Below are 20,227 nucleotides of genomic sequence, written 5' to 3'. Positions count from 1 at the left end.
TAGGCACAGCCAGGGTAAATTTTATATTATACTACAAATACTGTAGAATAGGTAATGATCTTGAAACAGTATTTATCTAATATTATATTAGTCCAAAACGTGTGCTTCCTCATATAGTTGATGTTCAAGATTCAAGATTATTTATTGTAATTTCATCCATATACAGTAGTACAGCATACAGTGAAACGAAACAATGTTCCTCCAGGACCATAGTGCTACATAGAACACATGACAACAAGGAATCCACGACACATAACATAGAGACACATAATATATAACAACAAGCATGCGAGTCAAGTGTGCAAACATGTGCAACATTGCAGAGCAGAACACATATATCAGATATCAGACCGGTCCATGACTGTTTAGGAATCTGACTGCTTGAGGGAAAAAACTGTTACATATTCTGGTGGTAAGGACCAGAATGCTTTGGTACCTTTTTCCCAATGGCAGGAGTGTAAACAGTGAGTGTGAAGGGTGTGTTGGGTCATTCACAATGCTGGTAGCTTTGCGGATGCAGCGTGTATTGTAAATGTCCATGATGGAAGGAAGAGAGACACTGATGATCTTCTCAGCTGTCTTCACTATCTGTTGTAGGGCTTTATGATCCCTGACCATGCAATTTCCAAACCAGACAGTGATGCAGTTGCTCAGGATACTCTCTATGGTTTCTCTGTAGAATGTTGTTGGAGTAGCTGGTGGAAGATGGGCTTTCCTCAGCCTACGCAGGAAGCAGAGCCACTGCTGGGCTTTCTTGGCTAAAGAGCTGGTGTTGTAGGACCAGGTGAGGTTCTCTGGCAGGTGGACACCCAGGAATTTGGTGCTATTGACGACCTCCACAGTGGAGCCGTCAATGTTCAGTGGCAGATGGTCACTCTTAGTCTTCCTAAAGTCAACAATCATCTCCTTTGTTTTGTCTACATTCAGAGACAGGTTATTTTTTTACCTTTACACCAGTCCGTTAACCACTGCACCTCCTCTCTGTATGCTGACTCATTGTTGCTGATGAGATCCACCACAGTCGTGTCATAGGCGAATTTTATAATGTGATTTGAGCTGTGCATTGCTGTACAGTCATGAGTCAGCAGTGTGAACAATAATGGGCTGAGCACACAGCCTTATAGGGCTCTAGTGCTCAATGTGGTGGTACTGGAGATGTTGTTTCCAATCCAGTTACAGAGGTTGAGGTTGGAGACTTGTGACTTTTTTGGCATGGGAACTATGGTGGTGGTTTTGAAGCAGGTTGGGACAACGGCGGTGCTCAGGAAGATGTTGAAGATGTCAGTAAAAACTCTTCGTAGAGTATTTCTCACATCGGCCACAGTCAGATTTAATGCTTGGTCGCTAGGTGGAGAGGTAGTCTTCCTCATCACCACGTTGTTCTGTGCTTCAAACCGTTCATAGAATTTATTCAGCACATCTGGAAGGGAGGCGTCACTGTCACAGGTGGGTGGTGTTGTCCTTTAATTAGTGATAGCCTGGGTGCCTTTCCACATGCTCCATGCATCTTTGTCATATAGAAAAAGTCCCTGCATTCTCTGGCATCATTATTTTGATTCTGTTTTCTAATGTGATAACATCATGCCATAGGCATTTCATTTTGGATTTGAACATAAGATAAATTTTTATCACAATGGCAAATTCCTGGAATTTCATCATAGAATGGAGTAATTATTTTTATTCTACCTACTTGTCTATCAGTTAAACACAAGGTATTTGGTTTCTATGGTGATCTACTTAGAGAAATGTAGAACATCTTACCTATATCAGTTACTGAAACCATATCTACAATCACTAAGTACATAATATTTTAAAGACAAGTGAAACTTGGATGAGAACTCGTGGTATAAGTTACCACTTTATCCAGAGATCAAACGAGTGCCATCTCAAAAGTACAATATAAATATCACAGTTGGCTATGCAGTACTAAGCAGAATTAAATGTAACTGTTATTCAAACATACAATCATGAAACTACAAACAAAGAAAAATAACATGCACAAACATGATATTCTGTCCTAGCTACACATTAATTCATAAACACTAGAAAATACAATAACATTAAAATTATTACTATAAAGAACTAATTACAAATTCTGATGAATTTCTGAATGTATGTTTCACTAAAAGGATTACATCCAAGCAGTCACACCTCAACTATTTACCATTGGCTTGGCAAATTCATTTCCAGAATTTGTTTGCATTTCCAGCAACTCGAAGCAAAGTCCTTTCAGCCCCTTTGAGAATACAGAGTGCATTTGATAGCTCCTGCCTTCTGCCACATTTTTTGCTCAATCAACATCAATGTCCAAAGAGAAATCCAAATAGCTAAGTATTTCATTCCATACTACCAAATATTAATATATGAAAACTACTTTAAATTATGTGAGTGAATATTGTTTAGTCACCCTTTTTGTTGTTTGCTAAGCTATTATTTTGTCACAGCCTGAAAAAGTATTCGAAAGAGAGCACACATCTTTATAAAAAAATTACTTTCTTAAAGGAGTGTGTTAATTATAAATGAACAGAAGTAATATAAAGTACAAGATTAACAAAATGAAGTACACAGTACATTTCAAAAATGTTATTTTCATACCCCTGCACTGATCATTGAGATAATGGTCTTCTGTTTCTGTTTCAATGGAAAGTTGCCTGGTGGTGTCTGTTGAAAAGAGAACAATTTTTTATAATAATAAATTCACTTAGTAGCAAAATATTGATTCAAAGTTCATGTCACTATTAAAACTGTACTTAAAAATCAATTTTGTAACTGCTTTTATTTTAGCTATCTGTATAATACTCCACTCAAGACACTATAGCTTCGTATATATATATATATATATATATATATATATATATATATATATATATATATATATATATATATATATATATATATGCAGTACAAGGGCTATTTCAATACTATACTGTTAAATTTTTGTGGAAATATCTTCTAGAAATGTTATCAAAATATACAATATTTCTGGTTTGCCTGCTATGGGCACCATCAAAACCTATAAAGGCCCACTTTTTAAATTTGAATATTGTTATAATTCCTTTTTTTGGTGCTATTTCTAATAGATTAATATATACACATACTTAAAAGATCTGCACTCATTACTAAGAAATATTAGTATTTGATGTCTTTTCTGGTTTTATGCACGTGGCCATCTGGTAAACTTACTCTGTACCTGCCTTTAATATTGAAAGTGATGTGGATGCTCTTACTTTTGACAAGATCCACTGCATCCAGTCATTTAAGATGATGCATTATAACAATAATAAATTCCTTTATAAAATTTGTTTTGTAGAATGCCCAGTGGAGGACGGGCAGTCTTCTGGCCTTGGAACCTCTACAGGTTTATTTTTACAGCAGTTTGTTGCCTGGACTTTTTTTTCCCCCTCCTCCCTAGCAATCTGACCATAGCATTGAAATCTATTATTTACCATTATAACCATTAGGAATTTAGAATCTGAGTTTAGTTAATAGTAATTTGAGCCATGCCTAGGGTTCCATTTCTACCAATTATTTATTTGTACTGTTATAATTCTTTTTTCTTTTACTTCCTGTAAAGCATTTTGATCTACACTTTTTGTATAAAAAATATGCTAAATAAATAAATGTTATTTTAGTAAGGCTTCCAGTTTATTGCCCTTACATTTATTCTGAGATCTCCACCTTTTAGACTTAATATAAGGAAACTGAAACGTACAATTTTTAAAAGAAACAATAATATAAAATATAGAGACACTGAAGGGTTTTAGAAATAGGGTAACTACTTACATTTAAGACAGAGGAGGACATTCTTTCTTCATTTAGAGGTTTTCTGGAATGTTACGATTTTGACAACGTTTTTTGCTAATTGTTTTGCTTTAGGAATCTTAGAATAACATCAAAGTTATCTCATTTTTCTCGCCATGGTTTACAGAGGGCTAAACCTTTAAAACTATACTCTGTATGCTGGCATCATTTAGTTACAAGTTAGTCAAAAGCTTGTAAAAGATACACTTTTACCTGACAGTTATTCACGAGCTAGTTGTACAGTAAGAATAAAACAAAATACAACAGGCATTTGGCTAGCTAATTACTTGTTGTTTATAGTTCAACTGACGATGTTTTCTTTAGGTGGAGTGCATTTGTTATCTTTGTCACGTTGCTCTTTGACTCTATGCAACCTTGTGGAATTGTCTTACTCAGCCCAATTTGCGTGTTAGGCTCTTTGCAATGTCTTTTGCATCTTTATATAAGAAAGCATGACTCTTAAAATTCTCATCTTAAAGTAGTATCTTTCTCCAGACAAAGAATCTATACTAATAAAAGGCAAAGCCCTCACTCACTCACTCACTCACTGACTCATCACTAATTCTCCAACTTCCCGTGTGGGTGGAAGGCTGAAATTTGGCAGGTTCATTCCTTACAGCTTCCTTACAAAAGTTGGGCAGGTTTCATTCGAAATTCTACGTAATGGTCATAACTGGAAGCTGTTTTTCTCCATTTACTGTAATGGAGATGAGCTTGAACGCCGTGGGGGCGGAGTTTCGTGTGACATCATCACGCCTCACGTAATCACGCAGTACATAGAAAATCAGGAAGACCTCCAAAAAGCGCTGAAGAAAACATGCATTATATAATTGAGAAGGCAGCGAAACAATAAGAAGCCGAGTGACATATACAACCATATTGATGAGTTCTGCTACTTCGGAAACAAAGCACGATGTAAACCTACACTTTAAATTAAGTTCATAGACAGGTTGCCGCTGGCGTTTGTAATTTAGTGCCTGCCCATATAAGGCCGTCCGTCAGCGGCAATCCAATAGCAAACTCCCACTAAATATTCACGGGTTAAGGACTGTGCTTATGCAGAGGAAGATGAGATGGTCAGCGTGGTGTTTGGCACAAACTCAGCGAAACTGTGAGAGAAAGTTTTAAGTGCCAGGACTAAGGTAACATTAAATACAGCCATGGACATAGCACGAGATGGCACCAGCACAGCTGGGAACCTTCGATGCATGTACACCGAGCGGCTCACGTGAACTGGCGCGTGCACAGATAAAAGCAACAGTTCCAAAGAGCTGAACAAAACCGAATTACACAATTGAAAAGGCAGCAAAAATATGAAGCGTCTGATACATACAAGCATATTCATAAATGCAGCTACTGTGGAAACAAAGCACACGGTGGAAAAAGTCAATGTCCCGCTAAAGGAAGACAGTGTAAAAAACCCGTGCATGCAGTGTGTCAGGTCTCGGATAAAGAAGAAGACGAGCTGTTTATTGATGCAGTAAGAAACGAATCGATGAATGAAACCTGTCATCTTTACAACGATTGACAAACACGGAATGTAACTTGAACACAACACATCCTACAAATACGAACCTGATTGAAAGAAATAATGATAATCAAATCATTGATGACAGCAACACTCAGTAACACTCACAAAACAAATACTGTATATTGACAGTCATGTTACGTTATTTTTAAAATGTTCCCTTTTCTTTTCTAGCTTTTTAACACACTACTTCTCGCTGCGATCGGGTATATATATACAGTATGTATATATATATCCCGATCTACATACTCGAATAATGGATACTTTATTCGCCATCAATGATTGTTTTGGTAAAGCCATACTCAGTGTATTCATTAGATGAACGGTAAAAAAGTAAGAGCGAGGGAGGATGACTTATTGAGGCATGCAGGCTGTAGTGCGCGTCAACTCTATCTGAATTGCGATCACATTTGAAAAATATATCTTTTCAAGTTCTATTTAGTCCATATGTGTCAAACTCAAGGGCGGGGCCACATCCGCCCGGCGTGTAATTATATCCAGCCCGAGATCATTTTATATACTGTATTATTGTTATTAATGGCCCGGTATATGAAGCGCTGGTAACACAATAAACTACAGATCCCATAATGCAGCGCTTCAGCTGCCTTGCCAACACTTACGCGTTAATCAAGTCTAGCTTATGATGCTGCAAGTTATTGCGAAGCTAGCTCACACGATGCTGAAGAGAAAAGTTGATTCTGAAAATAGAGCCTTTAAAACCGATGGGAGGCTGAGTATATGTTTACTGAACCCGTGTGTCTCATTTGTGGAGCTAATGTGGCTGTAATTACAGAATTTAATCTAAGACGGCACTATGAGACAAAACATCAGGGAGTTCTGTGTTGTGGAGATTCTCAGGATGGATTGCAGGTGCTCATCAGTGAGGCTGAAAGACCTGAATGCAATGCAGAAGATACAGAAAGCAGAAGAATTAAATAAGAATCTGACACTTCAGCGGACGTTTACCGTGCACAATCACAAAGTGATTTCAAGTGAAGTTGCTTTTATGGGAGACACAAATGCACCAGTGCAACTTTCCCTGTTGCCAAGTAATGTTAAACCAAGTCGTCACTACGGTGTTCCCAAATCGCACTTTGCTGATAAACCGAGCGCACTGAGTTTGCACGGCGCTTTGGTGACTTTGAAGAACAAAAAGTCCGTCTACATGCGGCTCGAACCTTGTGCATGTTTGGTAGCACATATCTGTGTGAGAAGCTCTTCTCAGTGATAAAGACTAACAAAACAGCACACAGGAGTCGCCTCACTGATGAGCACCTGCAATCCATCCTGAGAATCTCCACAACACAGAACCTCACACCAAACATAAACGAACCTGTTGCCAAAAATAGATGCCAGGCGTCCAGCTCTAAAATGACATATGAGCAAAGACAACTTAATGATTTGATTTGTTATTGCTGAAAGGAACACATTTTATTTATATTTCCAGGTTTTGTTATGCAGCATGTTCATATTTGAATTTGTATAATTTTGAAAGGATATATTTTTATGGAGAGCAAAATCTTTTGGGATATTTAAAATCTAAGTTTATTTTTTATATAAATTTACATAAGAGTAAAGAAATTTGAATGTTTGTTCTTTTAAGTTATTTAAGGTTTGAGTTGATTTATTCACGAATAATATTCCTGTCTGTTTTTACCATTCCTACCAAAGATATTTCTGTCGACTAAATAAAAATTCCTTCTATTTAAAATTTAAATAGAACTTGAACAAATACGATAGTTCATAATATCCACGCAGACTTGCACGTAAGAGCGGGAGTTATCCGTTTTAACAAGCAGCGTATTGCACTGATACGAAATAGCTGTGTGTGTATATATGTAGATATGTATGTATATGTATATATATGTTTATATATGTGTGTGTGTATGTATATATATATATATATGTGTGTGTATGTATGTATGTGTGTATGTATATGTATGTGTATATATGTAGATATATATATGTATGTATATATGTGTATGTGTTGTGAAGGCTGGCCCCGGCACAGACAGACGGACAGCATACTTTGCTCCACACACTTTTATTTACACTAATATTATTTACAATACGTGCTCACGTGCACCCCCAGTGCCTCCTCGCACCGATTTCCCCAAGTCCAGGCCCACAGTCTCTTGTGCCTTCCTGGCCGCCTCCAGTCCTTCCTCTTGCTCAGTCCACTTCCACCCGACTTCCACCAATCACTGGAGGGAGGCGCCCCTTAAATAATGCCCCGGATGAGCCCCAGGTGCTTCTGCCTCTAGCCACGCCCAAGCGTGGCGGAAGTGTCGGCTGTCTTCCTGGCAGCTCTCCGGTGCCACACAAAGTCTTCCCCGCACTTCCTGGTGTGGCGGAAGTGCCGGGCTCCCGGATAATTAGGCACCGGGCGCCGCCTGGCGGTGGCCACGGGTCCCTACAGGGCTGGGCTTCAAAGCCCTGTACCCGAGGCCCCTTGCCTAACCAGGACGGACGCCCCCACTCCGTCTGGAGGAGGCACTCGCCTCCTCCGTCCTCCAAGCGCCCCGCCGGGCTCCTGCCCCGACCGCCAACTGCCCGGGATAAACCCGGCATCGGGGCGCCGCCTGGCGGTGACCACGGGCCCCTACAGGGAAGGGCTTCCATGCCCTCAACCCGTGGCCCCAACAGAACCAGGACGGACGCCTCGCGGTCTGGAGGAGGCACAAGCCCTCCTCACGCCCTCCTGGCGCCCCGCCGGGCTCCAGCCCGCCGGGGCCACAGTGCCCCACCGCTAGTGAGGACACGGGTCCAACGGCACAACCCGAAGGGCAGCACGGCCCCAGCGAGGGTCCTACTATGTCCCCAGGGTCCAACACGGCACCCTGGGACATCTGTCTTCGGCACCCTCGCCGGCGCAAACGTCCCCCTGTGGTCTGCGCCGCTCGCCCCCGCTGTTCCCCCCAGCGGGGTCACCGTAGTCCTCCCGGCGTGGAGCACTCGCGAGCGCCCGCTCCAGGAGGGCAGGTCCCTGTCGACGCCGGCCTCAGCGCCGCCGGGCTTCGGGCCTGTAAAATAAAGGAAAAGAGGGCCAGAAGCACAGCCAGGACACTCATCCCGGCGCCCGCCGGTCTCCGTACGACCCGTGCTCCTGCCCCCCTCCGACAGCCCCCAACTTGCCTGCTGAAGTCCTCCGCCGCAGGTTCCATGCCCGTCCGCTCGCCGGCCTCGGCACCGCCTCGCAGGCAGCCTCGCCCAGCCGCCCAGGGGATCTCCTCTGCCCATCCAGAGGACGGCCCTTCTCCGGACGCGCGCACCCAGCGCCAGCGTCTCTCTCCTATCGGAGGAACCGCATTCACCCTTCGTTCCTCCTTCTTTTCTTGACGCGCTGACGGTCTGGGTCTGAGCACAGCAAAGCTCAAATCCAGCCCCGCTGCGCCCAGGCAGAGCGACAGGAGACAGCTGCAGGCTTGAAGCGCAGGGCGCTAGGACCCAGGGCACTCAGCAGCCCCGATCCTACCCGCCCTTGCGTGTTCGAGCTCCTCGCCTCGCTAGCTGTCTGCACCGCCGCATCCGCTGTTGGGAGGTTGCCTACTCGGAGCCGGTCGTCCCGTAATCGGTCACGGCCATGTTCGCGAACCCCCTTGCTCTACGGAACGGCAACACTCACCACTCCCGCCGTGTTCTGCCTGCCTCCGGTTCCAGCGCCGCCGATCCTCCGTCTCAGTCGGTGGCTTTCTCGACGCGACCGCCATCTCCATCAGCTGCTCACACTGAGCGGCGAGAACACGTAGCAGTTCCTCTAAAGGCGGCTTGGCGGGCCGAAGGACTCCTCCGACGCACGCCGAGCCGCTGGTGGAGAGAGAGAGACAGACGTCGGTGGGCTTACCTGTCCATCAGCTCCACGCGACGCCTGCCTCCTCTGGGCCACTCCTCTGGCCCAATCGGGTCTCGGTTTGGCACGAGACTGGCATTCCTTGGGCCCGCCTCTATCCAATCATCGGCGGCACGCAAGACACACCGCCAATCCCGCCCTGTCAGCGGGCGGGACCACCGCCCGCGCCATCTTGTCTCCCCTGCGCTGGAGTGCGGAGACGTGCCTCCTCACCGCGTTGTAGCTGCAGTGATTCCTCGAGCCGCAGCGGCTCCGATTCCGCAGCCTCCTTTGCTGCCTCCGTAGCCGCACTGCCGACAGCCCGTGGCCCGGCGCTCCTGCCACAGACGCGGATCCGGTCTGTCCCTCCCTGTGGAAAACAAGGTATGACCGACCCCGAAGGGCCGATTACTGCAGGGCAGGGCACTCACCTCCCGGATCCCGTCTTGCCGAGGCCCCACCTCGTGTGGCCTTTTGCGCCGCCACGCCGCCTGGCTGTCCGTGTCGACAGCGCGACTTCGAGCCCGCTGCGCCCCAGCGAGGCCCGCTCCTCCTCCGCACCCGGGGATGGCCTCTCTTCAGTCCGGGCGGCGGTTTCCGGTAAACGCCCCGCGGTTGCACGTGCACGCGCTCCCGCGGCCAGTGTGTGGGTCCGCTGCTGCGCCGGGCCGTTCACAAAATATTTATAAAGACGGGGTCCCCCCCTTTTAGCAGGGGGTTGGCCCCACGTTGGGCGCCATTGTGAAGCCTGGCCCCGGCACAGACAGACGGACATCATTTTTGCACCCACACACCGTTTATTTACACTAATATTATTTACAATACGTGCTCACGTGCACCCCCAGTGCCTCCTCGCACCGATTTCCCCAAGTCCAGGCCCACAGTCTCTTGTGCCTTCCTGGCCGCCTCCAGTCCTTCCTCTTGCTCAGTCCACTTCCACCCGACTTCCACCAATCACTGGAGGGAGGCGGCCCCTTAAATAATGCCCCGGATGAGCCCCAGGTGCTTCTGCCTCTAGCCACGCCCAAGCGTGGCGGAAGTGTCGGCTGTCTTCCTGGCAGCTCTCCGGGTGCCACACAAAGTCTTCCCCCCGGCACTTCCTGGTGTGGCGGAAGTGCCGGGCTCCGGGATAATTAGGCACCGGGGCGCCGCCTGGCGGTGGCCACGGGTCCCTACAGGGCTGGGCTTCAAAGCCCTGTACCCGAGGGCCCCTGCCTAACCAGGACGGACGCCCCCACTCCGTCTGGAGGAGGCACTCGCCCTCCTCCGGTCCTCCAAGGCGTCCCGGCCGGGCTCCTGCCCCGACCGGCAACTGCACGGGATAAACCGGCATCGGGGCGCCGCCTGGCGGTGACCACGGGCCCCTACAGGGAAGGGCTTCCATGCCCTCAACCCGTGGCCCCAACAGAACCAGGACGGACGCCCCTCGGGTCTGGAGGAGGCACAAGCCCTCCTCACGTCCTCCTGCGCCCCGGCCGGCTCCACCCGGCGGGGCCACAGTGTATATATGTGTATATGTATAGATATGTATATATATATGTTTATGTGTGTGTGTGTGTAAATATATATATATATATATATTTATATATATATATATTTATATATATATATATATATATATATATATATATATATATATATATATATATATATATGACAGCAACACTCATCACTCACAACAGTGACAAAACAATTACATTGACAATCATGTTACGTTATTTTCAAAATGTTTCCTTTTCTTTTTCATTGCTTCTTCAACACACTACTTCTCCGCTGCGAAGCGCGGGTATTTTGCTAGTCTATATATATAATTCACTAAGGCAAGACGACCATGGAAAGCACGCCGGAATCTATATATATAATTCACTAAGGCAAGACGACCATGGAAAGCACGCCGGAAGGGGCGTGGATTCACTAAGCCGCTGACAAGTTAGACACCTATGGCGCACGCAGGAAGGAGCCACGCCCACCAACTCCAAGACCATTGGATACGACGACAACTCGCAGAGCCACGCCCACCAACTCAGATGCGACGACACAGAAAAAATGGTGTCATTTATATTCGTCTGTCGTAGAAGCAACATGCAACTCTGACCCACGCTGACTGTTAATAGAGGCATGTTTCTCGCGGAGGTGAATCGCCATATGCAGCGTGTAAAACAGTTTGCGAGGGGTATCCCATGGGATCCTTAAAACATTTCTTTACAACTGAGGTTAAAACACAATAAAGTAAGCAGTCTTTAAAAAACAAGTTTTCGGTTACGACGCACGACCGCGTGCACCCTGGCAAACTGTTTTACACGCTACATACAGCAATTCGCATCTGCGACAAACATGTGTCTTCTTAGATGCTCCTGCACTTTGTACACACCCCCCTCCCACCTCGCTACTACTGTGGTCGGGTGTCTTGGTGGATTATATATAGAAAGGCAGCCAAAACCGTACAGAGCAATGAAAAGTCTACGTGAGTCACAGGTGCATCTGGACTGTACAAAGACGACAACGACTCGAGTGACGAGTTGCAGGTGGGCACATCAGCAAGCAGTGCATACTGAACGAGAAATCAGCAGACTAGCATGACGGAGGGAGCAGAGTGGATGTCCTTCTCCTCTCCTCCCGTTCCACCCTCCGCGCCACACGGACGATTGTGTGTTGGTTCGTTCCGTGCATTGGTTAAAACCCAATGAAGGAAGCAGTCTTTAAAAACCAATAAGCCCTGTGCCTCTGTTTCATTACCGTCTCACCTGCTTCACCAATGCAGGCCCCGCAACAGGGCTGCCAACCGGGTAACCAAAGTCTTTGGGTTCAGGCAGGAGTATGGTTACAAAGCTGTAACTTAAAAGAATTGACGGAAGGGCACCACCAGGTGTGAACCATTTCGCTTCATTTGACTCAACACAGGAAACCTCACCCGGCCCGGACACGGACAGGATTGACAAATTGATAGCTCTTTCTCGATTCTGTGGGTGGTGGTGCATGGCAGTTCTTAGTTGTTGGAGCGATTTGGCTGGTTATTTCCAAAAACGAACGAGACTCCCACCTGCCAAATAGTTACACGATCCAACAGCAGTCGGCGTCCAAATTCTTAGACGGACAAGTGGCTTTCAGCCACGTGAGATTGAGCATTAACAGGTCTGTGATGCACTTGTATGTCCGGTACTGCACGCGCGCTACACTGAATGGATCAACATGTGTCTACCTGGCGCAGTGAGCCGTGCGTAAGCCGTTTCAACCCCATTCGTGATGGAGACCGTGGCTTGCAATTGTTCCCCACAAACGAGAAATTCCCAGTACGTGCGGGTCATACGCTCGCACTGATTACGTCCCTGCCCTTTGTAAACCCAAAGTTGGGTGACTTGGTGGATTATATATAAAAAAGCAGCCGGAACCGCAAAGAACAATGAAAAATCAACGTGGAAACCGACTGAGGCGGTGTTTGGAAAATTAACAGCCAACGTGACTCACAGACGCGTGTGGACTGTACACAGATGAAAGCGACTCAGGTAGGGAGTTGGGGGCGGGCACATAAGCGGGCAGTGCGTACTTAACGAGCGCCGTTCAACCCCTTCCTTCGCTTTGGAAGGAGAAGGCGCAACGGCGCTCCTCCGGTTTTCAGTCACCGACAATTGTATGTTGGTTCGTACCGTACATTGTTGCAATGTTACTTTTCTTGGTGGTTTATTAAATTACGGATTTTTCAAATGTTTATTTTTTCCTCTGTGCTTAAAAATCATTTAAACAGCAGCCTGATTATGCAGCGTATGCTACGCCGCGGGTTGGCTAGTTTTATATATTGAGTGTAATGATATGTTGCATGTTGGTCACACAAGCAATTAGAAATTTCACTGTATTCTGTGCACGTGAAAACACTACTGAAATAATCTTTAAAAAGGCTTATTCTCACAATTAATGCAAACAGGTCACTTATCCTTGCAAAATATACCATGCACAGCATATCTTACCTGTAGTATCATTCTGTCCAGGCAGTGAAGGGTTGTTCTCAAGGGCATCAACACAGCAGGCTCTAAACACCAAGCTACACTGGTACCCAAACTGAAGGTTCTGTTCACAGCTCATACCTTGCTGCTGAGCAACCTTTCCCATGTGACAACAGTTGCAACATCTCTGAGATGAGTACAATTGAAAAAAGAGAAAGGAAAGAGATTTATGAAAATACATATTTCCCAAAGAAAATCAAAATTGAAACAGATCACTGTTTCTGAATTTTAAATAGCATAAAAGTGATACAAATGAAAACAGTCCAATAACAGTAGTATTCAAAATATGTTGTACTCTAGTAAATGAAACTACTGAAATTTAGGCATGCTTGGGATAAGTTAAACTCTCACCTTATGAGTTCTGCTAAAAACTACTCAGTACCTGACAACAGTGAAGGAAATCACCAAGTTAAAGAAGGAGGTCATTCCTTCAGTGTTATTAGGTGGGTCTCTGAATCTGACTGAGATGTTAAGAATGCAACAGCTTTGACAGTGACCAAAGTGAAACTCCTTGGGTGGGAGTAATTTAGTGAGGTCATAGGAAATGACTATTTAAAAGCATTAAAGAGGCTTTGAAATACCAACTAATGATTTGAGACATTTAATTGAGATGTCACCCAGGAAGACAGGGGAAACATCAGTTTCGGGTGGAAACTTGTAACCAGGAATCTAACGGTATTTCATCTGTTTCTGTTGCTGAAATCAGTGCAGTGATTAAAAGGACTTCTAGTGGCAATGCACATGGATGAAATAACAAGTGAATGCAGAGTTGACTGTAAGATTGATCAGCAGATCAGAGTAGCAGCAGCAGTACCATATGCATTGTACCGAATGGAAAAAGTACAGCTGTATATATGTGGCTGGATGAACTTTTGACTAAGTGACCTTTGATTTCCGACCAGAAACAAAAGGCTATACAGAAATCACCATAAATGAGGGCACTGTGCAGGGTTAGTGAACTACCACCTGAGACAAAGTCAGGAGCATACCACATGCTACTGGGGGTGTACAAGGCACAGAACAGGAGACCAGAATCAGACCTAGAAAATACTAGAGGAGTGAACCTTTCATTTAGCCTGTGATGGCCTGGAAAATCACATGAAGTGTTGAACATTTTTGCTATATTTAGAGAAACCACACCTGGCTAAATATTTATTTTACCACTGTGATTCTCACCCTCCCCAGAAAATGGACAGAAAATGAAATGAGAAAATAAAATATACTCAGTTGACTCACAAATAAACAGTATAAAATACCTAATAGTCGCACAGTCCATATATTTTCTTTTCACTATTCACTCAATATTCACTTTACACATAATAATTTTCATATTTACAGTACTTATTTTGCATACACTATAATTAAAAAATGTATTTAATGATTATGTAAACTCTTATTCATAATCATACATCCACAAAAGTGCCTGACATAACAATCTGAAACCTGTTCAGTATAATTCAGCATTTCATGGGGTAGGAAAATATCTCAGCAGCATCAAGCTCAAGGTAAAGAGACATCCTCAGAACAGAGGTGCCAGTCCATCACAGGACCCATTCACACACAAAGGCACATGCACAATGGCCAAACTTAAAACTGCCAGTAGTTAAACTGACATGTATGTATTTGAGTATATGGGACGAAAAACAGAGTTCCTGGAAAAAATCATATGCAGACATGAGAAGAACATGCAGGAAGCAACCAAGCATGGGATTCAAACCCTAGGTGCTACATCAGTGAGAGAGCAGAGCTAACCACTGTGACACCCTCTGTTAAATTAGTGGATATTCTTGAAGACTGTACTTTTTAATTAGTTTCAAGGACAGCTATGTAAGACTCAATAATTGTTTTTAGGCTATTTAATCTTGACCTTTAGGCAAACATTTCCTTCATAAGAATATTACTGAGAAAGAATACTTTGATTTGAATCTATCTTGCATAACTGTACACATGTTCAATAAATATATTTTCAATGTAAAATCAGTTGTGAATTTTTCCAGTCTGATGACACCTCTACAATTTGTTATGTAGAATTAATAACTTTTTTGGAAACAATTTAGACAGAAAGAAAATTAACCAAGATGATTGAAGAGTTCCAGAAAATTTCTGAATATAACTTATTTTGTCTACATTTTTATTCGAATTGGAAATACTGCAAAAAAGGTCATAAGCAAAAAGGTTCATTAAATGAAGACTTGGCTTTATGAAGTGTTTATTTATACTGTAGATACTGTACTTACACCATCTGCAGCCAACTACCAAATGTAAATGAGCTGTTACTTTTTTATGCATAAAATAAACAAATATTGACATTTAATATTATTTGTTCACTCAAGAGTCCTTTGTCTATTATTATCATTAAAGTGAAGATTTTATAAAAATAATTAACAAAAATAGACAATTCAAAGAACAAATGGACATAAATAGTTTTTCATATAGCTCAACAAGTTTGTCTCTACTTTATGTGAATTAATCTAATTTTAATTTGGTGGAAGGAGTAAATGTCAACGGCTTAAACTGCAAACCTTAATGGTTTTGGCTTCACAGGTTGTTGAGTCACTGTAGACAGTCCCACATACTCCTTGTTGTTTGGCTAGATTGACACCAGTCATACAGGAATTATAATCTATCTTGTCCACACAGCATTGCTCCTGCATTATTCTGAAAAAAAGAGGACATTAACTGCAGATAATATCAATTAAAATAAAATTTGTAAAATTTTGAGTTTATTTCTTAAGAGTACTATTTTTGAATTAAAAGTTTATTACTCAGAAAAATAAAACTTGAACTAATAGTAGAAAACCTGCAGATGTATTCAGCTATTTGTACATAAAAGGTATTTTATTCTTTGTTGAATGAGAGTGTCTATTCACAGTGTATCAAATACTACATTAATGCGCTCTTGGAAAGACTGTAAAATCAAGTTGTCGAGTCGGAAATAGCACAAAAACACTCTGCAAACTTGGAATTATGGCTTGGACAATTCTTACAAAACAAAGATATAAACAAAGATGTTGTGATGTAATACTGACCTTTCACCTTAGGCAGTTGTTTAAAATGAAACACATAACATGGTCAGCCCAAAAAGACATTGTTTGGTCAAAACACATTTAGAACAAAGTGACACATATTTAATACATGTATTTTGCTCTTTAGTTCCATTAAAATGCCCTTTATCTTTAAATTGCTTCTTTTTTGCAAACCAAGTAACAAATAAACTGCAACCTTATATTTTTCTAAATAGTCCCACAGGTATCCCACATGACCTCACTGAAGTTGGAAGATGTATCATCACAGAACATTTGAATGTAGTATTAGTCATAAGCTAGGTTATAAATCCAATTGGGCAGCTCATTGCTTTTACACTAGCCATTAATGAATACCTAACAGTGTTGGTAAACTTAGCTAAGAGTTGTTTTAATAGTAGCAAAAAACACTACAACAAAGAATATCAAGTAGCTTTAACATTTTTTTTACTATTTATTACACAGTGGCTTTAAATATTTTGCTTTTTCAGATGAGTCTATGGGAAATAATGTGACTTCCAAGTTTGGTATAACCTACACCTACAATTGTAAAACAATTACAGCTGACAGCTGATTGGTCACTCTTGATCTATTTTTGTTTTGTTTGAAGAAAAAAACTGTTATGAAACTATCCACTTCATTCATTTATGCACTGCATAGCCTAAGAGAAGACAAAATGTAGAGCAGCAAGAAATGTTTTTAAAAAATTCTGCTTGCTTTCTAGGAGATGCTCATGAACTACCAAATTCATAAAGCATTTTCCATTAACCAATAATAAATCAAATCAAATTCAGTTGTCTTACTAGAATTGCTCGTGCATTATTTCAAAAACTTCATGTTGCATGTAGATTACCACATCCATCTATCCATTATCCAACCTGCTATATCCTAGCTACAGGGACACGGGGGTCTGCTGGAGCCAATCCCAGCCAACACAAGGCACAGGGCAGGAAACAAACCCCGGGCAGGGGTCACACCATCACACAACCATGTAAAAATCATATATTTTAATTTTTCAACTATTTTCATAATGGGATAAAAGTGGCAATAATGAAAACGTTTTTTATCCTTTTTGACTTTATTGAATAAAAGGCATGATATCTTGAACCCTGCACTGAAATTTAAGACCTGGTGTAGTTTATTAAAGCACTTATGCTGCATCTGCTACACCGAATTGGACTATTCCTGAATGATCCTCTCTAATTGTCATGAAAATCTGAGCAGACATTTTTGTGTGATTCCAGAACAAATGTACAGACACCAACTCACAATCATATATTGTATAAAGATATATGTTGGGTGTTAATCTTTCACAAGATTTTTTATTTAATCATTAACTAGCCACTCCCTGCGGCTTCGCTCGCATATTAGTGAAATAGGACAGTGAGGAGGGCCCCGCCCAGCTCTCTACTCCTGACATCACTCTTCCCCCTCCCCTCAGCCCGCAGCCTCTGTCTCGGATTGACACAAATATATCACTCCTGCAAGCGAACTATGATTCTTAGCGCAATGAGAGAAGTTGCAAAATCAACTTGTATGTTCAAGCAAATTATAGAATAAAAAAGATTTAAATCCGTTAAGTAGTTCTCTCATTCGTTAACTAAGCGGAGTTAAGATTATGCCCCTCCCCGCAGCCCGATGAGTTTCTCTCGGATTTGCGCTAATTGGTACCGCAAGTGAACCATGATACTTAGCATGATGAGAAAGTCGCAAAATTAACAGAATGTTCAAGCAAATTATTGAAAAAAACCTGATCTAAATCCATTAAGTAGTTCTCTTGTGAAAAGCGAACAGACATACAAACGGGTCTAAAAAACTAAGAAATTTCGCGCTTGGACCACAAAATTTTTAAAACCGTTTTTTAGTGGAGCACCTATGGGTGAAGGGTAACCTACATTCCAAATTTTAAGTCGCAAGTCCTTATGGTTTGGGAGATTCCGTGATGAGTAAATCAGTGGTATTTGGCTTTTATATACAGGTAGACCCCCAGGTTACAGACCTCCGACCTACAATTTACGAACGGGGCCGCAGCTGCAGCTCCATCATCTTCGGCCTGGGTCCGCTGCAAGCAGTGGCTGGAGGGAGGCTAGAGGGGGGGCAATTTTGCTGCTCGTGCAGCATAGTATCCCTCAGGTGGCTCCCGGCGGTAAGCGGTGACCCATGGTCCATAGTCACCGGGGCCATAGCTATCGCTTGTGTGCAGGACGGAGGCTTGATGGGGAGGTAGCATTGTAGGGTGGCTGCCTGTTGAATGGAGGCGGTGATGGGCGATTCACTACCCGCCTTTGCCCACACTGTGTTCGTTCTTGGTGGGCAGACGCTGCAGGCAGCATACTGTAGTGGAGGTGACTGTGTGGTGAGCGGGTAGTCAACCACCCTTTGCCGCCCCCATTCATTCACATACTGTATCTCTTAAACTTTATTACTGCATAATATCATCACAAAGATAACAACGTCATAGTCCCTGTTAATGTAATTATATACCGTACATCTACATACTGTATAACTACAACAAATGTAATAAATAAGATTTTTAGACTGGCAAAAGGCCTGTTGTTTAATGCTACATTTACCAAACAGACCAGACACAAGGGTTTTGTTGGTGTCATATTTCCAAATAACACAGTAGTTCCTGTTACAGCTCAGGAACTGGTGGGGAATGTGGCTATTTTCTGTGAAGTGAGCTGTGGACAAGAAATTTGCATGGATTAAGTGATTGATAGAATGAGACTGGGAGGGTTAGGAATAAAGGCTCCTGTAGAACACGGAGTCAAAAATTGTGAGGAAATTGTGATTAATGACCATTTGAAGAGATAAATGTAAGTGTGGAATAGGAAGACTGTAGGATGTGTATTTCATTATTGGGGTTCCACTCAGAGTGGGTGTTATGAAATTTGCAGCTATCTTAATTGAGTGCCCTGTCCACAACATGAGAAGGGTACTTTAAATTAATAAAGAAACTCCACATTCTTAGTTTATCATTACAGAAGTCAACCTTATCACTGCAGAGACAGTTGTATCTAAAGAACTGTGAATAAGGTACAGAGTTTTTAATAAGTCAGGGATAGAAGGAGCTGTAGAGAAGGTAACTGTATGAGTGAGTTGGCTTGCAACAGACAGAGGTTTTAAATCCTGGAAGAAACACTGAATTCTAAAAATGGTTGTCAGTTGTGTCAGAAATCTCCCATGTAAGCCGAACAGATGGATGAAAACTAGTAAAAGCATTAATGAATTCCAGTAGCTGGGTTTTGGAGCAAGATGCAGCACCAGTTTATTCACTACTATATCCATTGTATAGGTCCAGCGAAAGCCTAGATAGTAAGAAAAAAAAACACTCTTCTACCTAGCCAATGAATATCTTCTACTCACTCCAATACCACAGACCAGGTGAAAAAAAAGTACCGGAAATTGGGCTACTGTTGGCCGAAGAAGGAAAGAAGAGGGGGGAGACGTGTCTCAAGGCAGGAGGAGAGGAGGAAGGTAAAGAGAGTGGAACTGAGGGTAGGAACTTTGAATGCTGGAAGTATGACTGGTGGGGAGGAAGTTAGCAGATATGATGGAGAGAAGGAAGGTTGATATATCGTGTGTGCAAAAGACTAAATGGAAGAGGGGTAAGGCCAGGTGGATCGGCGTAGGATACAAATTGTTCTGTCATGTTGTGGACGGGAAGAGAAATGGGACAGGGGTTATTCTGAAGGAACAATATGTCAAGAGTGTTTTGGAGGTGAAAAGAGTGTCAGACAGAGTGATGACTATGAATCTGGAAATTGAAGGTGTGATGATGAATGTTGTTAGTGCATATGCCCCGCAAGTTGGGTGTGCGCTGGATGAGAAAGAAGATTTTTGGAGTGAGTTGGATGAAGTGATGAACAGTGTACCCAAGGGACAGAAAGTGGTGATTGGAGCGAATTTCAGTGGACATGTTGGTGAAGGCAAAGAGGAGACGAGGAGGTGATGGGTAGGTATGGTGTCAAGGAGAGGAATGAAGGAGGTCAGATGATAGTGGACTTTGCCAAAAAGATGGACATGGCTGTGGTGAATATGTATT

General features: G+C 43.0%; 1 protein-coding gene across 2 annotated transcripts in view; it reads right to left on the bottom strand.

Moving 5' to 3' along the window:
* Positions 1-20,227, bottom strand: part of fbln1 (fibulin 1) — a 160,460-nt gene that overhangs the window by 71,352 nt on the left and 68,881 nt on the right. For both annotated transcript variants that reach the window (XM_039769389.1, XM_039769390.1), the window contains exons 3-5: positions 15,679-15,814; positions 13,121-13,283; positions 2,596-2,661 (exon numbers count right to left, since the gene is read on the bottom strand). In XM_039769389.1, the coding sequence (XP_039625323.1) occupies positions 2,596-2,661; positions 13,121-13,283; positions 15,679-15,814 (365 nt within the window). The remainder of the gene's footprint in view (positions 1-2,595; positions 2,662-13,120; positions 13,284-15,678; positions 15,815-20,227) is intronic.

The sequence above is a fragment of the Polypterus senegalus genome, chromosome 11 (assembly GCF_016835505.1).
Source record: "Polypterus senegalus isolate Bchr_013 chromosome 11, ASM1683550v1, whole genome shotgun sequence".
Lineage (NCBI taxonomy): Eukaryota > Metazoa > Chordata > Cladistia > Polypteriformes > Polypteridae > Polypterus > Polypterus senegalus.
This window is presented reverse-complemented; position numbering and strand designations above follow the sequence as displayed.